A 27,636-nucleotide genomic window follows, 5' to 3' on the forward strand; every position below is an offset into this window, starting at 1 on the left:
CAGCTGTGGTCAACTGTTCACTGCAGATCAGTAGAGTTCGTCACAGCTGCTGCTGCTCACGTCCCGCCCAGTGAGGAACGGAGCATTAATAGTACGATTACAAAAGGCCTTCGCAGCGTTAAGCTGCTCGGGCCTCAAAATATTAACGATGTCAGGAAGGAAAGAAGCTCTCAACATATAGAAAATAAAATACAAATATCTTTCCTTCCTCTTATGTTTTAAGATATTTATCCAAATTTTTGGAAAAAAACAAAACGGCATTCATGTCATCCCATCCTAAGCCCGGATAAATACTAACAGCACTTTTAGTTCCCAGTCTCTGCGCATCACTACACGACATGCATGTCGATGTGACATAAAGGCGCTCTACTGACACCTTGTGGTCAAGTGTGAAACATCTAATAAAGAGAACATAACACAAATCTGAACAGTATATTATTTTTATTAGTTTCTGTAACCAAACCAAGAGAATGTAAATAAGACCGTACATATCTTAATACAGTGATGAAACCCCTGTACAACAAAAAAAAAAAAAAAGTCATTACCTTCCCTCCCTCTTCTATTCTCCAAATAAAGGAGTCTCCCCCCAGCTAGGGCAGATGTGAAGGGAGTCCCCTCGCCATCTCGGGGTGCATACTACTATACATTTCTGAAGGACCGTCTCGTGTCTGCAAGCCCCCCGGATGAGAGCGTTGCTGCGGGTAGGACAGCCGGCAGGACTGAGGCAGAGAACGGAAAACAGCGCTGATTGCTCTCATCAGTAGAGACAAAACGAAACAGCAAGTGTCCTTCTGCACAACCGCTTTAGTACTTGTGGCTTTACATTTAATCTTTTTTCCTTGTTCTTCGTCCTGTTCCTTCTCGTTATGAAGGTCAACATGCACGCTCAAAAAAAAAAAGTAAAAGAAAAGTTAACTCTGCCTCATTTCCTCAAAACAGCCCTGTCCTGCTAAAACACTAGCTAAGGGCACTGAAATCAGTCATTAGCAGCAGCTCTGGATGCTTTTTTTTCCTTTTAATTACAGTGAGGTGTGTGTATACGAGTATTTGTGTGACCACACTGGGATGGGTGTGAAAGCGGTGCAAGGTTGTGTGTGGAGGACTGCTCCGACAACAGAGCAGCTGTAAATAAACGATCCTAGTTGCCGACTCCGTCCTGCACGCAAACTGCTGCAGCGGGAAAGAGCGACCCTGCAGGGTTCTGATGTCACCTCTGTGCCGTTTTAATCTTTGGCTAAAAGAAAACACCGGCACCATGCTTTTCCCCTCCCCCGTTGAACGCATACACACACGCACTCACTATCTCTTCTCAGGTAAGGAGATGAGAGCAGAAGGCAGGAGCAGAAGGCTCACAAATCAAGAAAATCATTACAGTCAATCAAATGCTGCAGATTTTCACATTTCCATTCCGATAAAAGTAAAGGACATTATTTCTGATTTCATGTCTTCCTGCGGCGACATGTTCCAACCGTTCAGCACTAAATTTTCTGGATTAGTTATGACAGGTCAAACAAGAAGGTGTGCTTCAATAAATGATATCTTAAGAAAACAAATTTGATTTCTTTATTCTTGTAAACAAAAACATTTTTCTTCAATAATGTGTCAAGCTATTAGGTGGGTTGGGGGGAGGGGAGAACTAAAATTTGCTATAAAAATGGCTAACTCAGCAGCAATTCTCAGATTTCTCTCCAACTCAGTCAGATGGTGGATTTCTATGGAACAACTTGAGCAGCAATTTTATCAGCATCTAAGTGTGATGAAAGTCACCCTGCCTGCAGCAAGGTGAGGCAGGGAGAGAGGGAAAGAGGATTACACTTGTATATGACAGCGCTTCCTGTTCGTGACGCCAACCGGTTCGTCGTCCTCCCCCACACCGTCCTCCAGGGCTGATATGAGGCTGTGATTGCGGAAATGGTGGGGGGGATCGAGTCTCTCTTCCATCCAAGATGTTCAGTCGTCTCTTTATTTGCCCTCTTCTGGTTTGATGGCCTGTGGCTTAATGGGGCCAGTTCGGATGGGCTTGGCTGTGGAGACGGGGGGTTTGTCTGCGTCTGGCCGTTCGCCACCGGCCTGGTGGTTTGAGGCTGCTGGGTCGAGCGGAGCTTTTCCTCCCTGGTCGAGCCGAGGCTTGCTGACCGGAGGCGCCTTCAGTTGCTGCTGCTGCTGATCTGAGAAGAACTTATGAGTGGACTGAAGAACCTCAGCTCGCTGCTTTGCCTTTAGAGGAAACGAGGAAATGAATCAACCCATTCGGGACAGAGCTACGCTTCGTTTAAAAAAAAAAAAAAAAAAAAAAAAAAATCAGAAGAGCGCCTCACCTTGAGGTCCTGCTCGGCCTTCAGAGCCGCCTGTGTGCCTCTGGGTGGAAGGGAAGAACCGGGAGGCCCTCGGGGAGGGTGCTGACTGTGCTGCGGGTGCTGAGGCCGCGGGTGGGGCATGAGGCCCCCGCTCATGTTGGGTGAAATGGGGGGACCCATGGGTGAGCGCTGAACGCCTCCACCGAAGGAGTTTGCGTGAGGAGGGCGAATCAGAGGAGACACGATGCTGGGCTGAGACAGAATCTAAAAAGAAAAAAAAAAACACGCTGACATTAATGAATCAGTTGGTGAAGAGCACTGCCAGTCAGCTGGCTGAAAGAAGGCAATCAGATATTTCCCTTGTATGCAAGAAATACAAGTTTGGCTTTTTTTCTGATTGGCAAAACTCAAGGAATCATGGGACTAAATCTAATCACAACCTTGCTCATGTTAGCTTGTTTTACTTGCTACGCTACAAAGAGCGGATAACATTCTGCACAATCAATTTAATTTAGAATCACATAATTATGCAGGCCTTTATTCTAGATTTCCATTTTGACAATACCAGACTGCAATCCACCTCTGAAGATAAAAAGTCAATCTAATGGTCATTAACTGTCTGTACTACACACCAAATGCATCATGAGATGCTAAAGCTTTCAGAAATATGGTGGGGAAATATACCAGTCAATCATAACTCTTGAGAATTGTTTCCATTTATTTTTTTAACTAGCCCACGCATAAAAACACACAAATATGCTGATCCATATTATTTAATGTGTTACCTGTGGGTTGAACTGGCCAGGGAAATGCTGAGTCATTCTCATGCCTGCAGAGCTGGGCGAGAACTGCTTCTGGTAGAGCATGCTGTTCATCTTACTGGACTGGCTACTGGGAGAAGTGGAGCTGGCCCTGCAGCACGCAGACAGGAAACCATTAAAGTGACACAAAAAGCAAAACAAAGGCAGAGGAAAGGCTTTCACTGGTCTGGTGTGAGGGCTCTGTTGCTCACGAACTGAGTTTATTTTTATTCTCTTTACATGTAAAAAAACACATTACAATTTAAGTTAAAACCCACTTCCTCCAATCTTTAAAACAAACCATTTGAAATGAAGGAAAAACTGCATCATGTGAGGCCTGTAGCTGCTTCAGGTCAGTGTTTTTGGCAGATCATGCCGTCACATAAACAATTCAGATTAAAAATGAGGGACCACAGCCATGTCATAAAGGTCATTTATTTTGAAAGGGGATTCATGAAAACAAGAATCCAAGGGAGGTGTGATCCTCCAGAGCCACAGGAAAATGAAGATGATTACCTGTAAGGACTGGAGGTGGGTGTGGTGCTCCGGCCACTGACCGGAGGAGTTCCAGGCTTCACGTCCATCCCGCTGCCAAAGAGTTTGAGATCCATGTCCATCTGCATAAAGAAAAAACAGAAACTCATTAACCTGATGCCCAAACTTGGGTACTTGCAAGTTTCACCAACTGAAATTTAAGATTTTTTTAATACAATTATGGATCAAATTTAAGACCCGTATCACAGGTGTACAAGAGATATACAAAAGAAGAATCGCACTAAATAAATCATTTGGGTTGGCAACAGAAGTCAACGACTAACAGAGACATCATCCAGCCAACTGGTGATAAATTTGAACTTTGAGAATATAAAAAAAAAAAAAGCTAGCTAGCAAGGCCGTCTTAGCAGCTGGTTAGCAGTAGTGGCTATTGCATCGAGTCACAGAACACACTGAAGAGATCTACCACAGTAAAGTCCTGCAAGAAAACCGAAAATGACAATACGAGATTAAATAGTTCTGCTACCCCTGCATTTAAGACCAGGGATTAATGTATTTAAGGACAATTTATTGTTTCCAATGACTAAGACTGTTTAATGGTGTGCAGACACTGCAGGGCGAGACGCATATGAAGAACAGCACCTTGCTGGTCGGTGGCTGCATCATGTTATGGTTGGGACCCATGATGCCTCGGTAGGGCTGAGAAACGGGGGGCTGCCGGTTGATGTTGGGAGGCTGGGGTTGGGGAGTAGTAGGGGGCAGAGCCAGCAGGGGCTGACCTCCCCCTGACCCAAAGTTAGGCAGAGACAACTGGGAGCCCGGCAGAGGGACGGTCACCTGCAGAACAGAGAAATTAACGACCTGAAAAGAAACGTAGCAGCTTATCTGACACAAAACGGATCAGTTTATAGCTGCATTACCTGCTGCATTGCAGAGCTGGGAGACTGAGTGTTGCTGTAGTAGCTACTCTGACCGTGCTGCTGCACCTGCCCCGAGTACATGTTCGAATGTTGATTCATGCCCTGTCGAGCCTGAGCAGAAAGCAACGCTTTAGGTGGAGGAACGCGACGACGCACAGCAGCAGCTTTGCGACACGGCGAGGTTTACCTGCAGCAGGTGCGTGTCGATGAGCTGGGAGCCTCCCATCCCTGAGGCCTGGTTGAGCTGCGGCTCAAACAGAATGGGAATGTGCTGGGTGGAGGAGTGCTGCTGGTAGGCCAGACTGGACTGAGGCTTGCCCAGTTCGGGAGCTTGGACTCCGGGGTAGCTGTGCAGGGACGGGCCGGAGACCATCATAGACGGCTGAGACAGGTTACCCTGCATGAACGCCTGCTGCGACCTGGGAGAGGACGGAGCGGAGCGATCAGACGACAGAGACGATCAAGTCTGGAGGAGCCTGAACTCGAGAGGAGCGGGTTTTTACCTGTAGGGCTGAAGCGAAGAGCTGAACAGGTCCTGCGGCTGGGAAACCGGTGGACCGGTGCCGAGTCCGAGCTGAGCCTGGTGGGTGTGTTGGTGCTGAGGCTGGCCTTGCAGGGGAGCGTAGATGGGAATGGGAATCTGCTGCACTGCTGTTGGCTATGGAAGCAACATGTTTACATCAGTTATTTTAGTCAAAGATAAACATCAATTGTTCTGGATGAAAAAAAAAAGGGCACATTCTGCAGATGTTTTGTTTAACCACTCGAGTCTTTTTATACAATATTAGAAACACAATAAAAGATGCAAATAATTCAGTTCCTTTTTTAAATAAGAAAATATTTTAGTGTTTGAAATATTTATTTTCAAACACTAAAATCAGACACTATGCTTAATCATCCTTTGCTACAGATGATTAAGCATAAGCTTAATCATCTGTAGCAAAGGATGCATTTGCAGCAAAAAAAAAAATTCCAACATGTGAAAACCTCAACTTTTTCAATATAATCTAATCTGTTCAACCACTTGAGAAAAAAAAATTGGTTATTTTTTGATTAACCAATTAGTAAATGGATTGCACAAGGTGCTTAATATGAGACAGAGCTTGAGTAGAACATATTTACAGACAAGGTTAGATTTTTATTTTTATCTTAAATGGAAAATTTATACATTTGTCGCACAGCTTTGTCTGTATACTCCAGTTAGTTATTAAATTAGTTGATTATTTTAACAACTGATTCAGCACGCTTCATCGTTTCGGCATTGTAACTGAAGTGATAAAGTCCCACCTGCGAGAGGCCGGGCTGAAAGCCCTGCTGCTGAGCCAGCGAAGGCCCCGCCAGGCGGGGGTGCGGGTTGCTGAAGAGGTGGCTAGTGTCCATGTAGAAGGCTGGAATCTGAGCTGCAGAACCTGAACAAGCAATCACCTGGTCACTAGAAGCACCCAATATGCAGCAAACTGCTGTAGTTTCTCTCACCTGCTGCAGCCTGGGAGACGTACACCTGCGGCGTCTGCTGCTGCTGAGGCAGGAGGGGGGGCACGCAGCCGAGCTGGGAGAAGCTGCTGCTACTGCTGCTGCTGGTGGAGGAGGACAGGCTCCCACCCTGCAGCTGCTGCGGCTTCACCTTGCAGATGTTAGGAGGGTCGGAGGCCGAGGTGGTCTTCGTGCTCAGAGATGAGGTGGTGTATGTACCGGAGCCCGCTGCTTGGAAAACATATATATTTTTTTTTAACAGGTAGGGAAAAGCTTTTTTATTTTTTTGCACAGCTTCAGAATGAAAGCTCAGCCCATTCTTTCACAAAGCAGCTCAAGCTCAGTCGGTTCAGTTCAGACGGAGAACGTCTGCAACCTGCAGCTCCGGAGCCACAAGCGGCTCTTTGGATCTTCCACAACGGCTTTTAATAACTGGATAAAAACTAAAAGGAACCAGTTAAAGTATTTAAATACATATGCAATAGTGCAGCTATTAAACCGCTTATTTTTTCCTTCAATGTTTGCATTGAATTATCACAAGGAATGACACCAAAAGTACCAATAATATGTTTAAGGATGGGTTTTCCTTGTCATTAGGTTGGAATCTATGATTAAAACAAAAAGATATCCTCCTATTTTGTATTTATTTAAAATCCTACAAATAGAAATGAAACCGTTTCTTTTTTTAAACACGACAAGAAATTTATGAACGCAGATATTTGTCTAAAAATTCACATATGGCGTTTGCAGCTCTAAAAGTTATTTTGCCATCTGGAGAACAAAAGTGATATTTAGACTTTAAAGGTTACTGGCTTAGACTAATTTTCACATAATTAAATGGATTTAGGGATGTAGGACTTTGACTAGACTTTGTTATTCTAACAAGAGTACATGCTTTCTTCTATAGTTCTAGCTGTACGTTTAGGGTTTTCCAGCTAATTTCCCTGTGTTTAGCTCTGATGAGCTTCTCCATCTGAATCCATTAACCAGGCACTGTGAGGGACTCATTACCTGACAGTGAGGTGCTGGGGGTAACAGAAGCCACAGGGATCTGGGGCATGGAGGCCGAGGAGAAAGACGAGTACGAGGAAGCGCAGGAAGTGATGGGCGAGGAAGAGGAGGTGACTGGGGAGCTTTTCTCCAAACTCGGGGAGTTTTCCCAAGCTTTCCGAGCCGACTCCATCTGAAGAGGGGCAGCAAAGCAAGTCCTCTGTGACATTTCATTAGAGAGCAAATCGTTTCCTGGTCGAGGCCAAAATGATTGCCTTACCTTTAGTGTTAGGTCAACAGTAGCAGGAGAAACTGTGCTGAGGCTGGAGCTCTGCTGTAGGGTCTCTCTGCGTGGAAGGGGCAGCGAGTGGGGGAGAGCCACCTGGGAAACAAATTGGAGTTAATACACTACCTGAAATATTTATACTTTTTTTTTTTGAGAAAATGTGTGCAGGAAAAAGGATTTGTACCCACATTAGCCACTAAGCTCTCCTCCATTTTGTTGCCTCCTGTGGGAACGCTGTCAGCCAGAGAAGAAGAGGGGGCGGTGTAGTCGGTGACAGACTCCTGGGAGGACAAAAAGTGAAACAAGATTCAACGACTTGAGGGCGTTTTCACACCTGATAGTCTGGTGGACTTGGACTGTGGACCAAAGCTGCAACATTGTTACATTTTCAGCCGGTGTGGTTCTCTTTCATACTGCACTGTGGCAAATGATCCAAACTAATTGAAAGACCTGTCCCCCCCTCACCTGTGTTGCACCAACAACTACTGAAGGAAATAAAAACCTCTGAAGACGACATGAGAACAACTTTCTTCTTCACCAAATGTAAAACATGAAGTAGCGTCAGATTTTAGCTTTTGTAGGATTTCTCCTTGGTAAACGACCACAAGTCATTTCTCCCACTAGTACCAAGCTTGTGCGTTTGTTTTGGTTGCATTTACCCAGAATGCCGTGTGCTATAGTTCGCTTCCTGCTTTTGAAGTAGTCTCCAGTCTGCTTGTATCCACATATGCATACAAACTGAGACCGAGACAGAGTTTGCTTTCACATTCAAACCAAACTGTCCAGACAAAAGAACTAGAGTTTGATTAAAGCGGACTAAACAGGGCTGGCGTGAATGCACCCTAAACGTATTTATTATTTTAGGTAAACAGAGGCTCTACTTACCTTAGAGTTGCTAGTGTACTCTGCTGAGGGGACTGTGATCATCCCCTCAATGTCCCCTCCCAGTTCTGGCACTGTGGTGTCACTGGTGGGGGGACTGGAGTCCGTGGCTCTGCTGACCCCTCCTCCAGTCACTCCTCCCTCCATCCCTTCGGCTTCGGCTCCACGCGCGTCTTTGGCCTTGCGGTTCTTCAGAGAGCGCTCTTTACCGATTGGACCCGGCTTGTACTCCTTGGGTTCTACTGGCTCCATCTCGGGCAGCTTAACCAAGACAGGTCAGATGTTAAGGGAGGGAACAGATGACCGATATGAATCCACATTATTCACCTGGAAATCGAGGGTTACCTTTTGGGTTTTGATTGGACCGGTTCGAGGTTGTTTCTGTCTTTGTTCTTTGGGAGCAGGTAGTTTGCTTTCAGAGACCGTCTCCAACAGTACCGGTCCTCCGTCGCTGTCGGTGCTTCCTGCAGACGACGGGGCGCCAAACTGAATACTGTCTATGCCCAACTCCACACTGCCGTCAGCGCCAGGCTTCCCACCCTGCAGGGAGATGGAGAGGCATGTTAATGAGGAATATCAGGTGGAAGAACCAGTCCGAACAAACCAGCTTATTTCTTCAACCTACCTCAGACGACAAGGTGCCTGTGAAGGAGGTTAGAGGTTTGTTCCAAGCGCTCACAGAGGGCGGCTGTGGGGGGCTGATGGGGCCCACTGGAATAAACAAAGCAACATTTCACACATGCTGTGTTGATAAATCCTGTTATCAGCAGAAAAGTAAAACCTTCACAGTTAAGAGATGCAAATAATCGAGTTACGATTGTCAGTTAATATTTAATATTTACACCTGACAAGTGTTAAGTTTCACAGCGCTCATTGAGCCGAGATGCAAAATGGAGCAGCGTCAACTTCTCATTCAAAAACTACTCATGTGCTACGAACGCGAGGATGTGGTGAAATAAAAGCATAATGCAAAAAAAAAAAAAAAAAATTGACTTGATCAATAAGACAAATCAACTTCAGATAAACTCACTAATCGATAACTTTCATCCGCAACACTTACGTTTCTTGACATCAGTAAGGATAGTGGAGCCTGCCACCTTGTTCTCCCACAGTTCTGTACCGAGAGCGCTGTGCGGCTGTGCAGGCGCAGGGGGGAGGCTCTTTGAGGCGAACTCCACGGTCGCCGTGGAGATGGAGGGTAGAGGAGCTGGCGGTCCGTCCAGAGTTTGAGGAGAAGCAGCAGGTTGTGAAGGAGCGTGGTGGGGATGCTGCGGAGCAGAAGCAGTCGATGGCGGCTGCTGCTGGGTAGAGGCCGCCGAGGCTGCAGGAGGCTGAGCCGCTTGTTGCTGTGACGGCTGCTGAGGATGCTGCTGCTGGGACGACTGCTTTTTGGCAAATCTTGGTGGCAGCTTTCCTCCGCTTCCTCTGCTCTTCTCGCCTGAGCCTTTCTTACCCCAGTTCTGAAGGAGAAGCAGCAACTTTACTTTCAGGCTTGATGATGATATCAAAGTGTCTACAAATTTCTGAATCTATTTCTAAAAGCTTTTTACTACTTTTTTTTTAAAAAACAGCATTCTGAAATGCATACCTAGCTGGGTTTTATACAGCTACACAATACTTGGACACCTGGATTAACAGTGTTTTAGAGCAGTGGTCCCTAACCCTGGTCCTCAGGGACTAACCTGTCCTGCATGTTCTGACAGGTCTGGACTCCAGCACAGCTGATTCATATGATTGCATCACCTCCTTTGCATCCTTTCAATTGCTGCAGAAGCCAGTTAATCACCTGTTCATTTAACCCAGGTGTGCAGCAGCAGGGATACACCTAAAACATGCAGCGCAATGTGCCTTGAGGACCAGGATTGGGGACCACTGTTTTAAAGGATCTAAGCCTGAGTTCAGCTGTGATGCATTTTAATATCCATAACACATTTCTCACATCTTGACTGCATTAACCTACACCACAGGTGTCAAACTCCAGTCCTCAAGGGCCGCTGTCCTGCAGTTTTTAGATGTGCCACAGGTACAAAAGACGGGAATGAAATGGCTTAATTACCTCCTTGTGTAGATCAGTTCTCCAGAGTCCTGCTAATGACCTAATTATTCTATTCAGGTGTGGTGCAGCAGAGGCACATCTAAAAGTTGCAGGACAGCGGCTCTTGAGGACTGGAGTTTGACACCTGAGCTGTACACTAAATATTGATTCTTTCAGGCAGTTTGTAATCTTTGATTCTTAGTGAGCAAAAAATTTTTTGTACTTTTTGGCTATTTCAATTAGACCAATTTTACAAACTACAATTCATGTTTAAAGCCCAAATTTAAACGTTTAATCAGTGACAGGCCCATGTTTGACTTTTGCATGGATTATTTCTTTCAGTGGGATTTTTGTCAGGAAGCCTCCCCGCCCCCTCCCAAAACCCCCCCCACACAAATAAACTAAGAAAAGATGACAAATGGTAAAAACAAATCCTTTAAGAAAAGTAGAAATTCTGGAAACTTCAATTAAAGTTATGAAATCTAATTTAGATCCAGACATTTCTTAATATTTCAGAGAATCCTTACCTGAGATGTCTGCTCCTCCTTTTTGCGTTTCTCTTCGTCCTGCAGCCGTTTCTGCTGCTTGCGGGAAACGACCTCGGTGAAACCATCGTCGTTGGCACTGGACTGTGGATCCTCTGTGGTGGTCACCTCAGGATGGTCATCAATAATCACAACACCTGCAATAAACAGAAATATGCCTTTGAGCCCTTGTGTATCCATCCATCCAAAGCATGCTTATTTTACTGGTAAACGGAACGAGCCGGTTGAAAAACAGTGTTTACTGACTTGCATAATTGTTGAGGTCGAACTGGGAAAGAGCGTTCTCCTTTGGCTTCTTGGCGGTCTGTTTGGCCTCATCCTTGCGTCGTGCAGGCTGCTCTTTGGCAGCCCGCTGAGAGGTTCCTCCAGATGCTGGGGCTGATGCGTCGGAGTTCTGCTGGGCTGGAGGGCTGATCAGATTAAAAAAAAAGATTCAGAATAAGATAAACCTGTAAATATTTTTTACAGTAGTAATTTACTTTGGAAGAAGGCTGATGCACCAAGAATTAGGAATGCTCTTATATAATTTCTAACATAAAATAAAATAAGCAAAACAAGTAAATAAGATGTCACTAAATATGATTCACAGAGTATTAAGTCAACAGGTTTAATGTAAAAGGTGCCAAAACTTGGATTATTATTGGATAATTAGATATTATATAAAGTCTGGAAATGCAAATATTGCTCTATAATCTCTTTTTTTTTTTAGGAAAATACTCCAATCAAATTCTCCCTCCCACAGATGTTTGGGTTTGGTCTGCGGTAGTCAGCGCTGATCTCAATCATGTAGCCAAATTTCACAAAGGTTTATTGTTTCCATATCTCAGTCTGTGGCACACTGTTTCATCGAGTCCATTTCTTTGTGCAAATGCTAATGGAAGAACACAGAGAGACAGCAGACAGAGGCCCCTTGTTTGAGACTCACCCTTTACGGCCAGCCTTGCCGCCGCCGCCGCCTCTCCTCTCCCCCTTGCCTCCTGCGTAACTCCGGCCCGGTTTGGCGCCGCTGTTGCCTCTGCGGTTCTGCCTCTCCGTGGGCCTCTGACTTGAGAAGCTCCTCTTAGCTGCCTGGGACCCCTCTCGCTTCGGAGTCACACCTCCGTCCGGCGGACTCTTATTGGGCGTCAGTGTGCCCTGAGAGGGAGTGGGTGCTGGGGCCGAGGCGGTGGTTGCCTCGTTGGCAGCCTCCAGCGCTCCTTTCCTCTCTTCCCGTTCTCTCCTTTCGTTGAAGTCGCTGCTCTCGGAAGCGGTCTCCCACTCCTCATTGGCTTGATCCGAGGAGTTCTGGTTGGACAGGTCGGGGGACTTGCTGCCCACTGCAGTGATGGTGGGGCTGCTGGCCTCAGGCCGGGAGGCTTCGACAGGAGACGTTTGGTCATGTGCAGATGTGGTGGCTGCCACCTCTGAAGGCACAGTAAGAGGAGTCCCTGGAGCTCTGGACATCGTTGGAGAGAGGGACGCTGGAGCGGGAGCAGAACTTGGGGTGGCTGAAGAGGGCACAGACGCCAACGTCGCAGAAGGACTTGTAGCAGGATCTCCGGGACCCAACACGCCGGCCTCCCGCTCTTTCAAGCGCCTGAAACGAGGAGGTTTGTCCTGCCTCGGGGGTCGGGCCGGTCGAGATCGACGAGGCCGCTCTCTGCTGCCCTGAGGAGCCACCTCTCCAAATTTCTTTCCCTCCAACTTCGGGGGTCGACGGTCAGTAGGGGGATTGTTGTACCTTGTTGCAGGCTCTGTGTCCTCCGGCCTGAACGTCTCCATCGGTTTGGAAGGCCACTGAGAGGAAGAGTCTCTGGGTCCTGGCCTTCTGAGGGGGGCTGAGCGAGGACCGCCACGCTCTCTTGTGCCGCCTCGTCTGCTATATAATCCTCCTCTTCCTCGCCGGGAAGGCTCCCCTTTGGGAAGAAACCCTGGTTTGGGCCGGCCGTCGTCATCCCCTCTCATTCCACCTTTTTCACCGATGTGAGGCGGCTCGAAGCTCAACTTGTGGGGTCCTGAACGCCCGTCGCCGGGGAGATCTCTTCTTAGCGGACGGCTAGGTTTAGTGCTCGGCTCCCGGTCGGAGGGCCCGGTGTCGCTGGCTGATTCTCTCCCGCCTTCGCTTTCAGAGTCCGTGTCTGAACCGCGCCGCCGCCTTCGTTTCGGAATGACTTCAAAGTCTGAGCTCTCGCTACGTGTTTCGCTTTCCTCCCTGTTGCGAAAGGCAGCGGCGCCTCCAGCGGAGGGTAAATCAGAGCGCAAGCGCGGCTCTCGGTAGGGGTACTCCGGCCGGCTACGACCGCGACTCCCTCTGCTGCGCCCGCTGTAAGTTCCTCTGTAGCTCCGTCCTCTGGAGTAGTACTCCCCTCGCCCGCGTCCTTTGAAACTGGAGTCAATGGGCCATTCCCTCTCCTTGTCGGCCTCCTTGTCCCGGTCCCGGTCTCTGTCCCGTTCCCTTTCCCTCTCCCTCTCCTCTCTTCTGTAGGCACGCGCAGGAAGATGCAACTCTTTCCGACTGGGTAGTTTTGGTTCTGGATGCTTGTCGTTACTGGGCAGTTTGTCCGCTTTCTCCTCCTGAGAGGATGAGGTAGGAACCCCCGAGGAAGGCTGAGAGTCTCTGGCCCTATGGTGGGACGCCGGGGCTTCGTCTGCCTCGGCAGGTTCCCTCTTCCCATCGCTCTGAGCTCGAGAGCTTTCGGACACCACTGCAGCTGCTGACGGAGCTTTGGCCGACTGATCCTTTTTGGACCGCTCGCTTTTATCCCCCCTGTCTCCTCTCTCGTGACGCTTCTCCCGCTCCTCTCGTTGCTCCCGCTCTTCTTTCATGTCCCTCAGGACGGGCTTTTTAATGGGGCCCGACCTGCGAACAGGTCTCTCTCCTCCTGGTCCGTCTCTGCGACCAGACCCGGATCTCCCGCCCCAACGCAGCTCGGCTTTCTGCTTGCTGGGAGCTGGCAGAGGGAGCTTCTCCGGTTTGTGTAATCCATCTGCTGGAGGAGTCGCCCTGTTGCTAGTAAGGGCAGCCTGGGAGTAGAGCTCGCTTTGGGGCTTATCAGCGGCCCGCTCCCCTGCGTCCTGGAGCTCTAGTGATTTTGTTGCTAGCGGCAACCCGTCAAACCTGGGCTCATCCAGCTTAATGGAGTGGCTGGAACCCTGAGAGACACTTCTCTGGAGCATGGCGTGACCAAGGGCCTCCACCTCCTCCCCAGTAGGCAGGCCTCGCTCATCGGCGTCAAAGGCCGAGCTTACGGGCGCCCTATCTAGAGGCCCAGGAACATCCTCTGGGCCCTGAGTAAACGCAGACAGGGAATCCGAGTCCCGAAAGAAATTATTTTTCAGAGAGTCCGCCGCACCGTGATCCTGAGCGTAAATAGCTGGCAGACCCCTGTCCAGATCCAAACTAGAGTCCATCCTGAAGAGAAGAAGAGAGTCTGTTTCACCAAGCTTTCACCACACTGTCACGATAAACTAACAGCTCTAGTGCAAAACGTTTTGCCATACCGTTGCTCCTTGTTATCCTCACGAGCTTTAGGAGGAGTTACAGATGGCAACGGTTCTGACGGAGGGTACGGGTCCGAACCCCATACCATCCGTGAGTCGGAGGGGAAGCCGTGGTCTCGAACTGGTCGGGACAGGTGGTCGAATGAATCGGAGCTGGAACTGGAGTTGTCACCTGGTTCTCTGCGGACAATCTGCTTCTGAGGCATTCGCCCTGAAAACGTTGAGAGCAGAGCAAATCTGCTCAGCTGATCCGACAACCATCATTACTCTAAGACAAGGCAGACTGCCTTTTTCTTCCCTCAACGTCGGACAATTGTGCACACACCTTTAAGTCAGGATTACCAAAATTATGTGAATTTGCGGAATATCTCATTGTTGTGGCATTTTGCTATGTAAAAATCATTTTTCAGCCATTTTTTTCCAAACTTATTTAGCCTCACCAGGGTGAATGTTTGCAGGGATGTCCATAGGGGGGCGTCCAGACATCATGCGGGGGTCCATGTAGGGCTGCATCATGAGCCAGCGGGGGTCGAACCCCATGGAGGGCAAGTGCTGGTGGTGGGGGCCCATAGGTTGATACATGGAGCGGTGCTGCTGCTGCTGCTGCTGCTGCTGGGAAGCTGCAACGCTGCTGCCACCTGATGGAGACACAGTACCTCCACTTTGCTGCTGCTGCTGCTGCTGCCATTGTTGCTGCTTCATCTGCTCCTGGGGAGACAAAGATTTAACGTTTTAACAACACACTGATCCATTTTCACCAGCGACAGACAAGTATAAATTATCGTAAAGAAAATGAGGCTTTCCTTGTAATGATTAGATCACTATAACAACACAATGTAGGAATCCACTGAATAATGCCGAGAGTTGATAAATATGTTAACATATGAATGTGATCTAATAAATCTGACAATTCCTCAATAACTTTAGAAATGTATGAATAAGAGGGAAAGTTTTCGCTGTTTTTTTCCCACTTCTGAAACCAATGCAGATATCTGAAATTTAGTATCAGTCGGTAAAAATTTGATAAAGAAAAACAGCTAAATTGACTTAAAACGTTGGCTTTTAAATGCACACATAAAAGTATTGAATTACAAATTTATTTGATAACTCTGCTCCAGAACAGTTCACTTAAATACATCAACAGCTTCACAAGCCTGGTCAAACATGTAAAAATAATCTGCAAGAGATTGTTTGCTGCACCCTTACAATGCCAACATTTTGCTGATTGTTTTTTTTCCCTGTAAAAGGTACTGCTACTGCTACGGCGCCCCATTACAGCTTCTTCACTTCCAATACAATACCGATATTGCAGTCTGAGTAACGGTTGCTGATTTAATATAGGCATGAATCATAAATACTTTAATTACTTATTTTGTAGTGTGGATGTTAGAAAACGCTCGCCCAAGTGAGATTACTCAAACAGAAAACAATAGTAATGAGAACAATCAATCCATTAATTATTAACCACTGAGTCTGTGAGGGTTGGAAATGCTGCTGGACAGAAATGCTGGGGCGGGGTGCGTCTAGAGGAGATTTTAGGTGCAGGGGGGAATAATCCGATACAGAAACAAAGGTTTTCAGTGTCAGTGGGGAGATAATTCAAAGAAATCTTTATGCAATGCTAAAGTAGTTAAAATTAGATGAAGTTGATTTCAAAATGTCAGCTCTACCATTTTAAAATAAGATCATGTTTTCTTCAGCAGCTGTTCTCACACACAGTTCTTAACATAATCATTGATGACTCACTGCAGGAAAAATATAAAGTTTTTCTAGTATTTAATGAGAAACAGGAATCAGTTCTGAGGATGAAAGCTTAAACAAAAACTAATAAATCCACCATCACCTTGCTTCACTCAACCCTCTTCAATTATTAAAGAAGTGAATCATGAAAGTTCCTGTGACCATAAATTTAAAACAGCTTCTCCACATCTTGAGCTATCAGCAAATAAAAATGTCATTACTGCATCTTCTTGAAGAAATCAGTGCGCCTGATTGAGACAGTTTTACCTGTTGTCTGAGGAAACGCGGAGGCAGAGACTTTTGAAACTGTTTGGAGTAGCCTGAGATGACAGAGGGACGCATAGCAGCAGCTGCCTCTCCTTCCAGCTGTGGAGGGGCGACGGAGACTTCGTCCCCTCCAGGAGGCTCCATGTGAGACAGGGACAGGTGGGGCTCATCCACTGCAAACACATCACAGCCTAAGACCAGGAAGGAACCAGAATATTAAAACATCTGATAGGACTTGGCCTACCTCTGTTGTCCTCCATGTTGAAATAGTCCCGAATGGGCGCTGCGGCCCGATCGGTCTGGTTCTCCGGCACCAAGGGTCCGACCTCGGTCAGAGAGGTCTCTCCGTCGCCTGGAGGGTCCGGGGCTACAGCTACAGGTCTCTGGATGGGGGGACTGGCCTGACGGGCCAGCTCAGGCTCTTCCTCAGCGTTTGTTTCCACTCTCTCAATTCGCTCCCTCTCAGCTTGAACAACTGGGAGCTCTGGCTGTGGGACTGGGACCGCTGGTACAGGGCTGGACGCAGGGACAGATGCCGATAGGACTTCCTCCCCAGTAGCTCCCGCTTCTTCGTTAGTGGTCTGATCGCCAGCGGCTGGTTTGCCCTCATTAGCCTGTCGGTGTTTTTCATTTAGACGCTTTAGTTTCTCAGCGCAAGCAGCGAGCCTCTGTTCCTCCATGCGCCGCTCCTCTTCTTCTCTCCTCCGTCTTGCTCGCTCTACCGCCTCAGAGACTTCGGACTGCTTCTTTCGCTTCTGTCGCCATGCGTCAGAATCCTCGTCAGCTCCTGGTGCGACAGTCGCCTGCGGCTTGTTCCCCCGTGGAGCGCCGCTGCCGACGGATCGAGCGCCGCTCTACGGACGAAATCAAACGCACACAGCGTGAGAAACCATTGAGGAGGAGTGAGCACCTCACGGTGGGCTCATGCAATCCAAACATGCTTTACCTGGTAGTCCTGTGAAGCAGCTGATTTATTGTACTGCCCCACACTGCCAGGTGAGGGCGCTCTAGGATCAACGCTGTTGGCCCAGGAGGTCTTGGAGCCCCCACAGTCTTCAGGTCCCTCCTTCCAGCCTTCTTGATTGTCCGATGTTCGAGCTCTCATCCACTCCCTGAGAACATCATTAAAGAAGCAGTCAACTAGACAGTCTTCTCACTAATCTCTGCTCTGAAGCTTCAAATGCAACCACACAATTAACTTTATATTGTGGCTGAAAAGTCTCTGGTAATTATGGAAAATCCTGAGACACCATTTAGGTTTTGATAGTTTGCAGCAATTTAGTGAAATATGCAGATTTCTAGGGTGATGAGCTGGTAATTGGTCATCTCCTTTTTTCTGTGTGCCAAATCACAGTGGGGTCATTGCTATGGGTGACAAAGCCATGTCAGTGTGGAAGTTCAAAACATGTTTTAAGAGTGGTATTGTGCATGTTCCAGGCACTTTGTGTCATTTTATAGCACAATCAAGTAATTAAGTGTGCTTCAATTATTATAAAAATGCTGCAGACATCAAACCTAAAATAAGTTTGTCTCCTTGAAATTGGGCCTCCGTCTCTTTAAGAGGCTACTGCTCTTTCCAACACTCTGCCTTCAGCACCTCACAACAAAGTTTTACCCTTAAAGTTACAAACACTCGGGAGAGTTGGACTCGGCAGTAATTCCTACGATGCGCTCAGCAGACACCCAGTTCCATCAGATGTTTGCTAATTGCTGCTGGCTGGTCTGGAGGAGCAGAGGGGAGCTCTGTGAGGCGGAAGCTCAGCTTGGAGACCGCAGCTCCAGGGAGGAGCTTTGTGGAAACAGGCGCAGCTTGGTGAGAGAAAACGCTTTGCAGACCTGAATGGTCGCCACGGGGGATTCAAGGATTCCTCAAACATGCATGAAGGAATCAAAGCGACACTACCGGTGTGTTTTAGATGAGGAAATAACATTATAACAAAGCTATAAAGAAAAAAAAAAAAGTCTACCCTCTTTAAATTACATTTTTGGTAAGAGAGGGGTTGTTCTGAAATAACTTCTGAACGTTTAGGTATATTTTGTTGTATTTTTGTTCAAGTTATTCATGAAAATCTCTAAAATATTCTCTCATGTCAGATGCTGCTCCTGATAGTACTCATGTTTAAAACTGGTCAAATCAAAATCTGGCCTTGCTCTCTCCAAAAATAAAAGAATCACACATTTACAATCAGATTTGAAAGCCCTCCAGAAAGCTTAGAAAATGGTTAAGATTACTCTAAAATAATTAATTACCAAACAGTGAGTTGTCTCCAGCATTCAGACAGGAAAAAAAAAAAAAAAAAGCTTTTACTGTAGAGTAGTTCCAGAGAGGGACCTGTAATTCACTGCATTGTTCTTCTTCTCAGGCACATTTCCAGGTTGGAGAAAGATTCAAGTCTCTAAAAGCTTTCTGTTCTTTAAAGCACCTGCTGCTGAAGTTACAGGCAGAAGCAAGCTCAAGAAGTTTAAAACAAAAAAACTGAAAAGATGGCTCAAATCCTCACCAGTTTTCTCCTTTTTCTTTAGCAGCTTGGTTTTCCTCGTCGTCGCTGAAGTTCAGTTTCTCGGTGTAGTCGACCTCCATCTGAGCTCCTGAACGGCACACAGGACGCAATCCGTTAAAACTTGAAATGATCTTTAATCTGCCTAAATGTGGTTAACGAGTTGTAAAAACAAACCAAGCCGGAGCTACTGACCTGCCCAGCCTTCATCGGCGTCGGTGTCCAAATTGTCGAGTTCCTTCAGTTCTGTTGCGCTGATGATTGAGGGTCTGTCGGGGTCTTGGAGCCAGGACTGGGGGGGCGGCTGCTGGGGGCGGGCCGAACGAGGACCCCTGAGGATCCAACGGGGGGTAAAGCAGAAACAAGCTTATATATTTTGGTTCAAGCAGGAGATTAATTAATTGTGCCATCTTAGTGCAACTATTAAAAGTTATTTAAATGATTCTGAATAGAAAAAAAACTCACTTTCCCCCATCTTGTGGAACAGGGTATCTCAAGTTACCCTGTCCAGGGGCAAACGACATTTGCGGGTAGGCATGGAACATCTACAACAACAACAACAACAAACATTGTCATACAGGGTAAAAACAAACAAAAAGTTACTGATTCTGCTGCCAAAATGAGACTTACATAAGGTGGCATCATGCTCCTGAAAGCCGGGTCAAAGTGGGTTGGCACCCCTGCAGGAGGCTGCTGCCCCCCGTTGAGTTTAGGCTGAGAAGCGGCAGCGGCGGCAGGGGGGGGGAACCTCTCTCGGGTTTCCCTTTTCTCCCTTTGAGCGTCGCCTGCTGCGTTTCGGCCGGGTTCTTCAGCCTCCGCGGGGGGCGTGGAGGTACCGAGGCTCGTGCTGCCCTCCTCCTGAGGCTTGGCGTCCATCTCAGGGGGGCTGGACGCACTGTTCAGATTCCTGCCTCCGCCCTCACGCCAACTGCCAACGTCTGAAATAACAAGGAGGAGGGAGGTGTTGGACATTTCCTGTTTGTGAGGCAGGGTTGAAATGTGTGGTTTAATTGAAAGCCGTCAAACTCATTTTCATTCCGGGTCACATCAAGATTAGGAACGACCCCAAAAGGGCCGGATGTGGCAGAATGCATTGATAAAACTGCGCAAAATATTAGTAAAAATATAGTAAATAGCTGTCTCTGCATTGCATTAGTACTTCTTAAAGTTAAATAATGAACATATTTGTACATTGATGGAATTTGGTGGTATGCAGATAAAAGGTCCTTTGCTTTGATACATTATACTTAATCTCTCAAATTTTATCCTGACAGTTGCTATGGAAGTGTCTGAAAGGAAGGAAGGATGGCCAGATTGATGGATCAAAAACAAATAAAAATGTAAACATTGATAAAACGCCATGAACAGATAACAGACAATGAACTATTTCATGGAGAAATTAAAAGACGGGCGAGTAAAGAATGAACGAAACGGACCATATATCCAAGACAAAGGAACAAGGAATAAGGTCTGAAAACTCAAAAACATCCACTCTGGTGTTTCAATCATCTTCCACAAACAACTTCAGCACAAAAGTTGAAACAGCTGACAACTAGAAACAAGCCTTAGAATTTCAGAGAGATTGTTAAACGTCACATAAGGAATAAAGTAAAACAAAAATGCCAAAGTCATAATAAGACGGTATTACAAATCTCATAAATTACAGTACATGCCAAAGTTTGTTTATGCGCAAAGGAGGAATGAAAGACTTTTCTTCTGTAAGGTGATTCAAACAAAACTTTAGTGTTTCCATCTGGGCTACAAATACAACATAAGCTGAACTTTGAAGACTTTCCCTCTAAGGGGGGTTACTCTTTTTTTCCCCCTCTTCCTTAAGCTTTCTCTTTAAACCATTTGGTCCAACACAGCCTCGTGTTTATGTGTGTGAGTGTGGCCCTACTTTGTGGTCTGAGGCTTGGGCCTGGTCCATAGGGCTCTTCATCTTGACCATCGCCTTTCTCCGCTTCACCAGCTGCCTGCAGGCTGGGAAACTCTTGATGAAACTGGGTGCTTACGCGAGGAGATCCTTCAACGACAAAAAAAAAAAAAGCATATCGTTAGAAGGTTTGACAGATTATGGAGCTGAATAAAAGCTGCTACCAAAGAAAACAGGACAAATCAGTCATTTTAATTCAGAATTAGCAAAATGTACGCAAACATTTTAAACTTTTTCACACTGCAATCACAGAAATAAGTCTTATTAATGTTATGTCAAACAAAAGGCACACGTTAAAAATTTTAAAGAGAAACTCTTAATGACTAAATCTGGAGAGATCTACGACTCAGACGAGAGAACAGCTAGAAGACAATCAGTCGAAAACTTTAAAGAAATAAGGCTTAATAAATGAAGTGTGACTGAAAAGAAATCCAGTTTAGTATTCCCCACAAGTCAGGAAACGGAGAAATTTGTCCAGTCACCTGATCTAAAAATGCAACTTTTGGGTTAAATTATTGGGAAAGTGAGTAGTGCATGTTACCATGGCTACACTGGGAAACATGGCGGCGGCAGTGTGTGAAGCTCTTATGCAAAAACTTTGCTAACATTAAACCAAAGTCACATTTGAGGTTATTTACCAAATTCGGTCTTAATAAATCTCATCAATGGAGAGAGTTTGTATTGTGTTTAACAGTAACAGATGAAGCTGAAACATAGAAAGTTTTATTTTTTAAGTAGTTAAAAGTAGAGATAAGACTTTGGGAGCAGATGGGAACAATATTTACCATCAAGCTGTGGCTGCTTGTTGTTTGCCCAGGAGCGGCTTCCCCCGGTAGAGAGCTCTTGAGGCTGGAGTGGTGCTGGTTTGTTTTGGGGTGGGGGTGTTTCCTGCTGCCTGTTGAAGATAATGGCATTATTAAGCTAATTGTTTTTTTTAATTAAATCACCACCTTTTATTTTTTCCATTATCAGCTATGTTCCTTTTCAGCTTTTTTTTTTTTCCTTTTTTTTAACCAAAGCAAACAGAAGCGTACCTCTCGTCTCCTGCCTCGGCTCTGGACGCCCAGCCGCTGCCGTCTTTGGGGACGATGTTGACGTTGGGGTCGTTTCCCTTGTTCTCCGCCTTCAGGCTGGGCAGGTTAGCTGGGGGGGGCATGCGCCGGCTGACAGCAACTTTGCCCAAACTCTGGAGGCCATGTCTGGCAGCCACTGGAGGGAACATTTCAGACATAAGAAAAGCATCAATATCAGAAGCTTTCATACGGCTTTCAGAAAAACGAAAGGTCGACACAGGACTTTCAAAATGAAAAATCACTGATCAGCCAATTGAAGCTTTTTGACCTTCAGTTATACAAAACAGGGCCTTAAAAATCCATTACGAAAAACAACTAGTTTCACAATTTTCTCTTTAGGGTTCGACAACATAAATATCAAATATGCTGCGTCCAAAAAGCTGATTTTAATGTCCTGTCTAACACTGGTTATACTAGTTATAAGTAGGTAAGTCTACTTATAGCTAGTATAAGTAGTTATACTAGTTATAAATAGTATAACTGGATGCTAAATTGTCCTAGAAATTATTGTGATAAACAATAATATTGTGGTGTTGAGACAATATATTCAACTCATATAAAGATAATGGCATAATAATGCAAGTTCACCATCTCATAGATTTGGTACAGAAATCTTCATACTGGAACAGGAAGACATTTTAAATAAAACACAAACCTAATAAAGAAAAAGGCAAAAAAAGATTACACACAATAAAATAATTTAAAAAAATGATCATGAAGTCTCTCTAAACAAAACTGCCCTTCAAAAAATGTCAGAATGGAAATCATTGGGCTCATTTTAATTTAGGTGATTAATTGTTACAGGCTTAGTTAAAACCAGCATTGTTTAATTAAAACAAAGCAAATGACGGCCGACTCTTACCAGCAGTTTTCTGGGTCTCCAGAGATTTGCCTTTGTAGGTGTTGAAAAGGCTAAGGGTTGCATACTTTGTTTTGCCATCCTTTGCCTTGGTGCTCTGCCCTGACTTCTCTGACATTTCGCTGGAAACTCATTGAGTCTGGTCCTTTGGCCTCGCCCCCAGAACCAGCCTCCTGCATGAAGAGAAAAAAAAAAACATCTCAAATGGAGCAGAAGATGATTGTTTTTGTTTTGTTTTTTACAATATTGAGCTTTGTTGCTGATTTTAAACACAGACATTACAAGAGAAGGTGAATTTCACTCATAGTTTCAGTTTTATCTCAACACGGCAGGAAGGAAACAATAATACGGTCTTTGAAGGGAATGTTGCGAGGCTTATAGTCTAGAATACGAATTTAAAAATGTGGATCGTCTAAGATAAGAGACAAAGCACATTTTGGGACTGCAGTCTTTCCCAAGCAACACAGAGGTCATTTATTATTAACAGTGGATTGGTGAAACAGACCTTGTGACCGCTGTAGCGAGTTGAAGTGTGTGTTAAGCTGAAAAGAGCTGACAGCTCCGATCAGTCGGGGCTAAATGTTTGAACTCGCCCCTTAAACAGGCAGAAGGAACATCTCTCTAACAAGAAAGGTTCACAAAGTTACCGTATTAATAAAAGGCCCATTTAGCTTCGACCAGGCAGCCGACCTTTAGATCGAGTCTGGGTATCAAATTTTTCAGCAAAATTATAATTAAACCAACCATATATTGTTTTAGCAGTAGTACGAACAATTCCTGCGTTTCCGTTTTAAAGTAAAATTTTATGGGGTTTTTTTTTAGTGGGAATGATGTGATTTAAAACGAAGGTAATTTTACTCTAGCTACAGCCGAGGCGACTTCCTGCTTCGACTCGTCCTCGTCTTTTCTTACGAGGAACTATGGAAGAAAGGGTCAGAAAAAAAAAAAAACCCTGTTTACATCTTTTATATCATAGAACACCTTTTTAAGCAACAAACGACTGATATTTTTGCAGATAACGTCTCATCAAACAGAAAAAAGCAGAGCTTGTGTCAGAGCTAGGGCTGTTGTAAACGAATATTTTAGTAATCGAGTAATCTATCGATTATTCTTACGATTAATCGAGTAATCGGATAAAAAAAAATTCTAAAATGAAATATTGGTAAATCTGGCATAATACCGGTGTTACTATCAGATATCAATATCAGTCCAATTTTTCATATTTGAGCATCCCTAACAGTTGCTTTTTTGTAGTTTAGAAAACTAACCTGTAACAATAATAGCTCACTTTCTAAGTTAACCAGAAGAAAAGTTATAGAAAAATCTGAAATTATATTGAATTTAATAACAAAGAGGCAGGCTCACAAATATGCTTATAAAAAATGTCTACAATCCAGCTTTTAGTTTATGTATTCATCTTCAGTGAGTTTAATAGATTAATTAAACTCACCTCGCCACCTAACCTGTTACGCTTTGGGTTTGAAAATACGGGAAATGCCGCCTGGAGTGGGAGGAGAGGGCGAATGAACGAACGTAAGATGGGGTGGAGGAGAGGAAATAGACCAGCGGACTGACGAACCGTTAGACCGGGGGACGAACACGGGGGGAAGCAATACGGGATATTTACGACACCTTCACTGGTCACACTCAGAAACTCATCTACCAGCCATGTACGATGCGCTCCGCCACCCGTTTCTTCAGACCGGGATATGAAATTTATTGTGCGGTTCGTCGGTAAAGCTACATTTCCACGGTAAGCATCAGCTACTCAGCCGCCCGCCCTGTTCAGGCTATCCGCTCACCTCAGCGCTCTTCCCGCCGTTCGCTTTCAACCAGCAGCCCCGGAGGAGAAATGCTGCCGTACTCCAGGCATTCCCACAGTCATTTTAAGGATGCTTATTGGTTCCCCAAAAACGATAAAAAGTCGGGCATTATCATCAATCAATAAAATCCCCACGGGCCAATCTTGAAGATTGGACTTTATGCCGCTGAGACTTAGCTTTTGTCAACAACTAGAGGCGGAAGTGAGAGCTACGCGCAACGCAAATGAAGTCCCGGCCGGAACACGGTGCGCTAACTAATAAAACATAAATTAACGAAGCTTCGAGGCAGGTGAATTTTCCTCGAGGAATTTTAGTAATCGAGGTACTCGAATCATTCGAGGAATCGTTTCAGCCCTAGTCAGAGCACCACTATGTTCACACCTCTCCCTTTAATAACGGGAACAGAAATGTCTGCAGAGGAGTTTCTTTTTAAGGAATTTGGCTGTAATCGGAATCGGCGAGCGAGAGGAAAGCAAGAGAAAAAGCAAACAGATGTTACCAGTCAGTAAAATGTCAAAAGCATAAAACTGAATTTGCAGTACATGCAACTGATCTTTCCAGTAAAACTATTGCTGCTAATATTTCAATCAGTGGAAGTGTGTGATGCAAAATGCGGGGGGGGGGGGGGGAATATAAAATAAAGTTGGAAAAGTGCAAAAAAAATCCCACTTTTTTTTTTTTACTATAAACGACAAGATGAGTCAAAATTCTCAATCCCAATTAACCAAATGCTCTAAAAACAAGACGGAAAAGTAAACGGTTTGATGTGGAAATTTACAGTGAGACAAATCACTCATCTCAGAGACAAAATAAAAGGGCAAATGCAGACATACTGCTAATGACAGAGAGGCACAAAGGTGGCAGGATCAAACATTCAGAAAGCAACACCTTCGAAAGGCATGAATCAGAGTAAATCCCTTGAGGAATTCACTAATTTCCTCCCTAATGAAAGGTCAGCACAGGAAGACTAGGACAAAGACGGACCATTAAAGTCCGCAGATCCGTCTCCAAGTGCATTAGGACGGCCGGTCTTGGCTTCTCAGCTGCAACCGTGGTTGCCAGATGTCATCAAGCAACATCTTAATCACGGCCATTTTCTACAGTGCGGACAGACAAACTCCATCCAACAACTCGGCAAACGCAGGAGCGACTGTGCGGCTCGAGATTAAAATTAAAGACCTGTACAAATCAGGCATCCGTTGAGCCGCATGCTCTTTAAAACAATTACTCCTTCGCTGATGCAGAACAACCAAACATCCTGACGATAATGGTTTCCTATACTGCTAATTGAAATCTTGTGTAAAGAAAATGCTACGATGAACAGATACAGCAAGGATCCAATCTCCTTTTCAATTAAATACCAGAAGAAGGCTTAAGCATCTTTGCAACCACCCTGATTTTCCAGACCGTACAGTCGTCAAGAGGGATTTGCAATGGAGATAATGTCAAATTACTGGGGTTCAAATCAGGTTGTCCCGTCAAAGAAACTATAGTTTTGTCAGCCTTAAAGGGAAGTGGATATATTTAAGTTTACAAGTGCAAATACAAGTGTTAATTAACGCCTCTTAGGTGTAGAAAGTAGAATGTAAAGTCAGACTTCAGCCATGTCTGATTCTTGTCAGAGGAAATCAAAGTATGACTCCTGAGCATTCATTTATTACAAAAAAATAAATAAATCAACCCTCTTGTCCAACAAGGCATCCTTGTTTCTCACACATTTGTCAGAAGACTCCATACCTTTCTGGTTCGCAAACGCTTTTACTTTTAGTTTTATGAAGCTACTGCAACAGTGGTCAAACTTTAAATCTGGCACCTGCAAACATCCGCGTGAACAGGACAAAAGAATGAAAGATGATGACGAATGAAAGGATACCATAAAAGATAAATGGACCAGAAAGGAAGGATGGATGGACAGACTGAATAGATGATAGAGGACAGAAAATTTGAGAGAAGGATGGAGAAGTGAATAGTCGACAGGTTTAAAGATGGCAGGACAGACGAGTGGATTGATGGGTGGATCGCTGGACTGATGGACAAACTGATGGAGGAATGGATGGGACAGATCGATGGCTGGATGTCAGTACAGGTGAGCTGAAAGTCTGATGAGTGTTCAGATGGATGGATGCAACTTTAGGAAAATGTTAGACTTAATAATCCTCAACCCATCTTGATTTTCCCCCTGCTGATCCAGACCTGGGTAACTACTTCCATACTTTTCCATGAGCCCCGTCATATGTCGGACCAGTCGATCGACAATCAAAGCTTCAATCGATATCTGAACAGCTTTCTGCTCATCAATTAGTGTGTATTAATAAGCAAAACCCATAAAATCATTTACTAGTTTCACCAAAAAAAGCCATTTTGACTTAATTCATAAGTTACTCACAATTCAATCTAAACCAATAAGAACCACAGGTTTCGCTGCTTGAACAAAGTATATCTAGCAGCTTTCTTTAAGTTTTCAGACCCACTGCCGCTGATGGGTCAACATCCTTTTCCATGAGTCAAACAACGGGCAGGGTGGGTGGCTCATACCGGCAGGGGGGTACGGGCCTTCTTCGCCCAGAAATACACCAGAAACGAAGCAAATGCCACCGCTTAAGTCAATAAAAGCTGCACGTAAAAGGTGCTGTAGTGTCCTCGGCAGCTCGACCCGACATGTATGGTTCTAAACGTGGTGCTGCAACAGAGCAGGCCACAAGCTCGCATCGTTCAGCGTAGTTTCGTTTCCTCACTGGTCGCCATCACATCCACTCACAGCCCGTCCGTATGCTAACCAGCTAGCGCTGTGCGGTGTGTGTGTGTGAGAGAGAGAGAGAGAGCGCAGGGAAGCCACACACTCCAGCGTTAAACACAGACCCACCTGCCACCGCCGCTGTGTCCCTTGTCCTCTGCAATGTTTCGCGTCCACCACTAAAAATCCGGTTTCGGCCTGATCGGAGGTGAAAGACTGTCTGTCTGGCCGGCGGATTACAAAAGCTGGCTAGCTCTGTTTAGCTCTGGTCGCTAGCTGCCAACAAGCCGCTGTCCACATGCAAAAGGGGGGGGGTTGGTTGCTTTGTGCGTCCTCCGACGCTTCTAGCCCCCCGTCTGTCCTCGTGTGCTCGGCCTTTGAAGCGGGAGCCGGCGCGCTGTATTCCCGGTTGTCCCGTGGCTCCGTTATCTCGTGCCAGACCGTTTTTCTGGTTGAGTGAGGCCCCGCTCGCGCCGCGGCCTGTCCCCAAAAAAATCAAAGAT

At 45.6% G+C, this 27,636-nt stretch overlaps 1 protein-coding gene across 2 annotated transcripts; it reads right to left on the reverse strand.

The window, feature by feature from the left end:
• Positions 1–426: 426 nt before the first annotated feature.
• Positions 427–27,636, reverse strand: prrc2c (proline-rich coiled-coil 2C). Of its 2 annotated transcripts, none has more exons than XM_088004861.1 (34): positions 27,263–27,636; positions 22,580–22,749; positions 21,679–21,853; positions 21,430–21,539; positions 20,609–20,734; positions 19,339–19,646; positions 19,174–19,253; positions 18,904–19,040; positions 18,712–18,799; positions 17,157–17,322; positions 16,455–17,064; positions 16,211–16,383; positions 14,644–14,911; positions 14,204–14,414; positions 11,649–14,114; positions 10,970–11,133; positions 10,706–10,860; positions 9,204–9,603; positions 8,769–8,854; positions 8,489–8,683; positions 8,147–8,404; positions 7,450–7,542; positions 7,256–7,357; positions 6,997–7,168; positions 5,989–6,213; positions 5,800–5,921; positions 5,016–5,170; positions 4,700–4,931; positions 4,513–4,623; positions 4,235–4,429; positions 3,614–3,714; positions 3,083–3,209; positions 2,319–2,561; positions 427–2,217 (listed from the first exon to the last, which is right to left on the reverse strand). In XM_088004861.1, exons 2-34 carry the CDS (start codon positions 22,692–22,694, stop codon positions 1,963–1,965), a joined length of 8,424 nt encoding a protein of 2,807 aa, XP_087860987.1. In that variant the 5' UTR covers positions 22,695–22,749; positions 27,263–27,636; the 3' UTR covers positions 427–1,962. The 2 variants fall into 2 exon arrangements, with proteins under 2 accessions (XP_087860987.1, XP_014847783.2); XM_014992297.2 differs by having other exon boundaries at positions 5,989–6,216.

Source organism: Poecilia mexicana, unplaced genomic scaffold, assembly GCF_051168715.1.
Source record: "Poecilia mexicana isolate PSO_F unplaced genomic scaffold, ASM5116871v1 scaffold_4, whole genome shotgun sequence".
Taxonomy (NCBI): Eukaryota; Metazoa; Chordata; class Actinopteri; order Cyprinodontiformes; family Poeciliidae; genus Poecilia; species Poecilia mexicana.

Excerpts from the sequence above, each read along its gene's own strand:
- prrc2c (XM_014992297.2), bottom strand. The coding sequence starts at position 22,694 with ATGTCAGAGAAGTCAGGGCAGAGCACCAAGGCAAAGGATGGCAAAACA. Across the intron at positions 8,684-8,768 it reads CAGGCACCTTGTCGTCTGAG|GGTGGGAAGCCTGGCGCTGA; the intron begins GTAGGTTGAAGA and ends ATCTCCCTGCAG. Across the intron at positions 3,210-3,613 it reads CCCACCTCCAGTCCTTACAG|GGCCAGCTCCACTTCTCCCA; the intron begins GTAATCATCTTC and ends TGCGTGCTGCAG.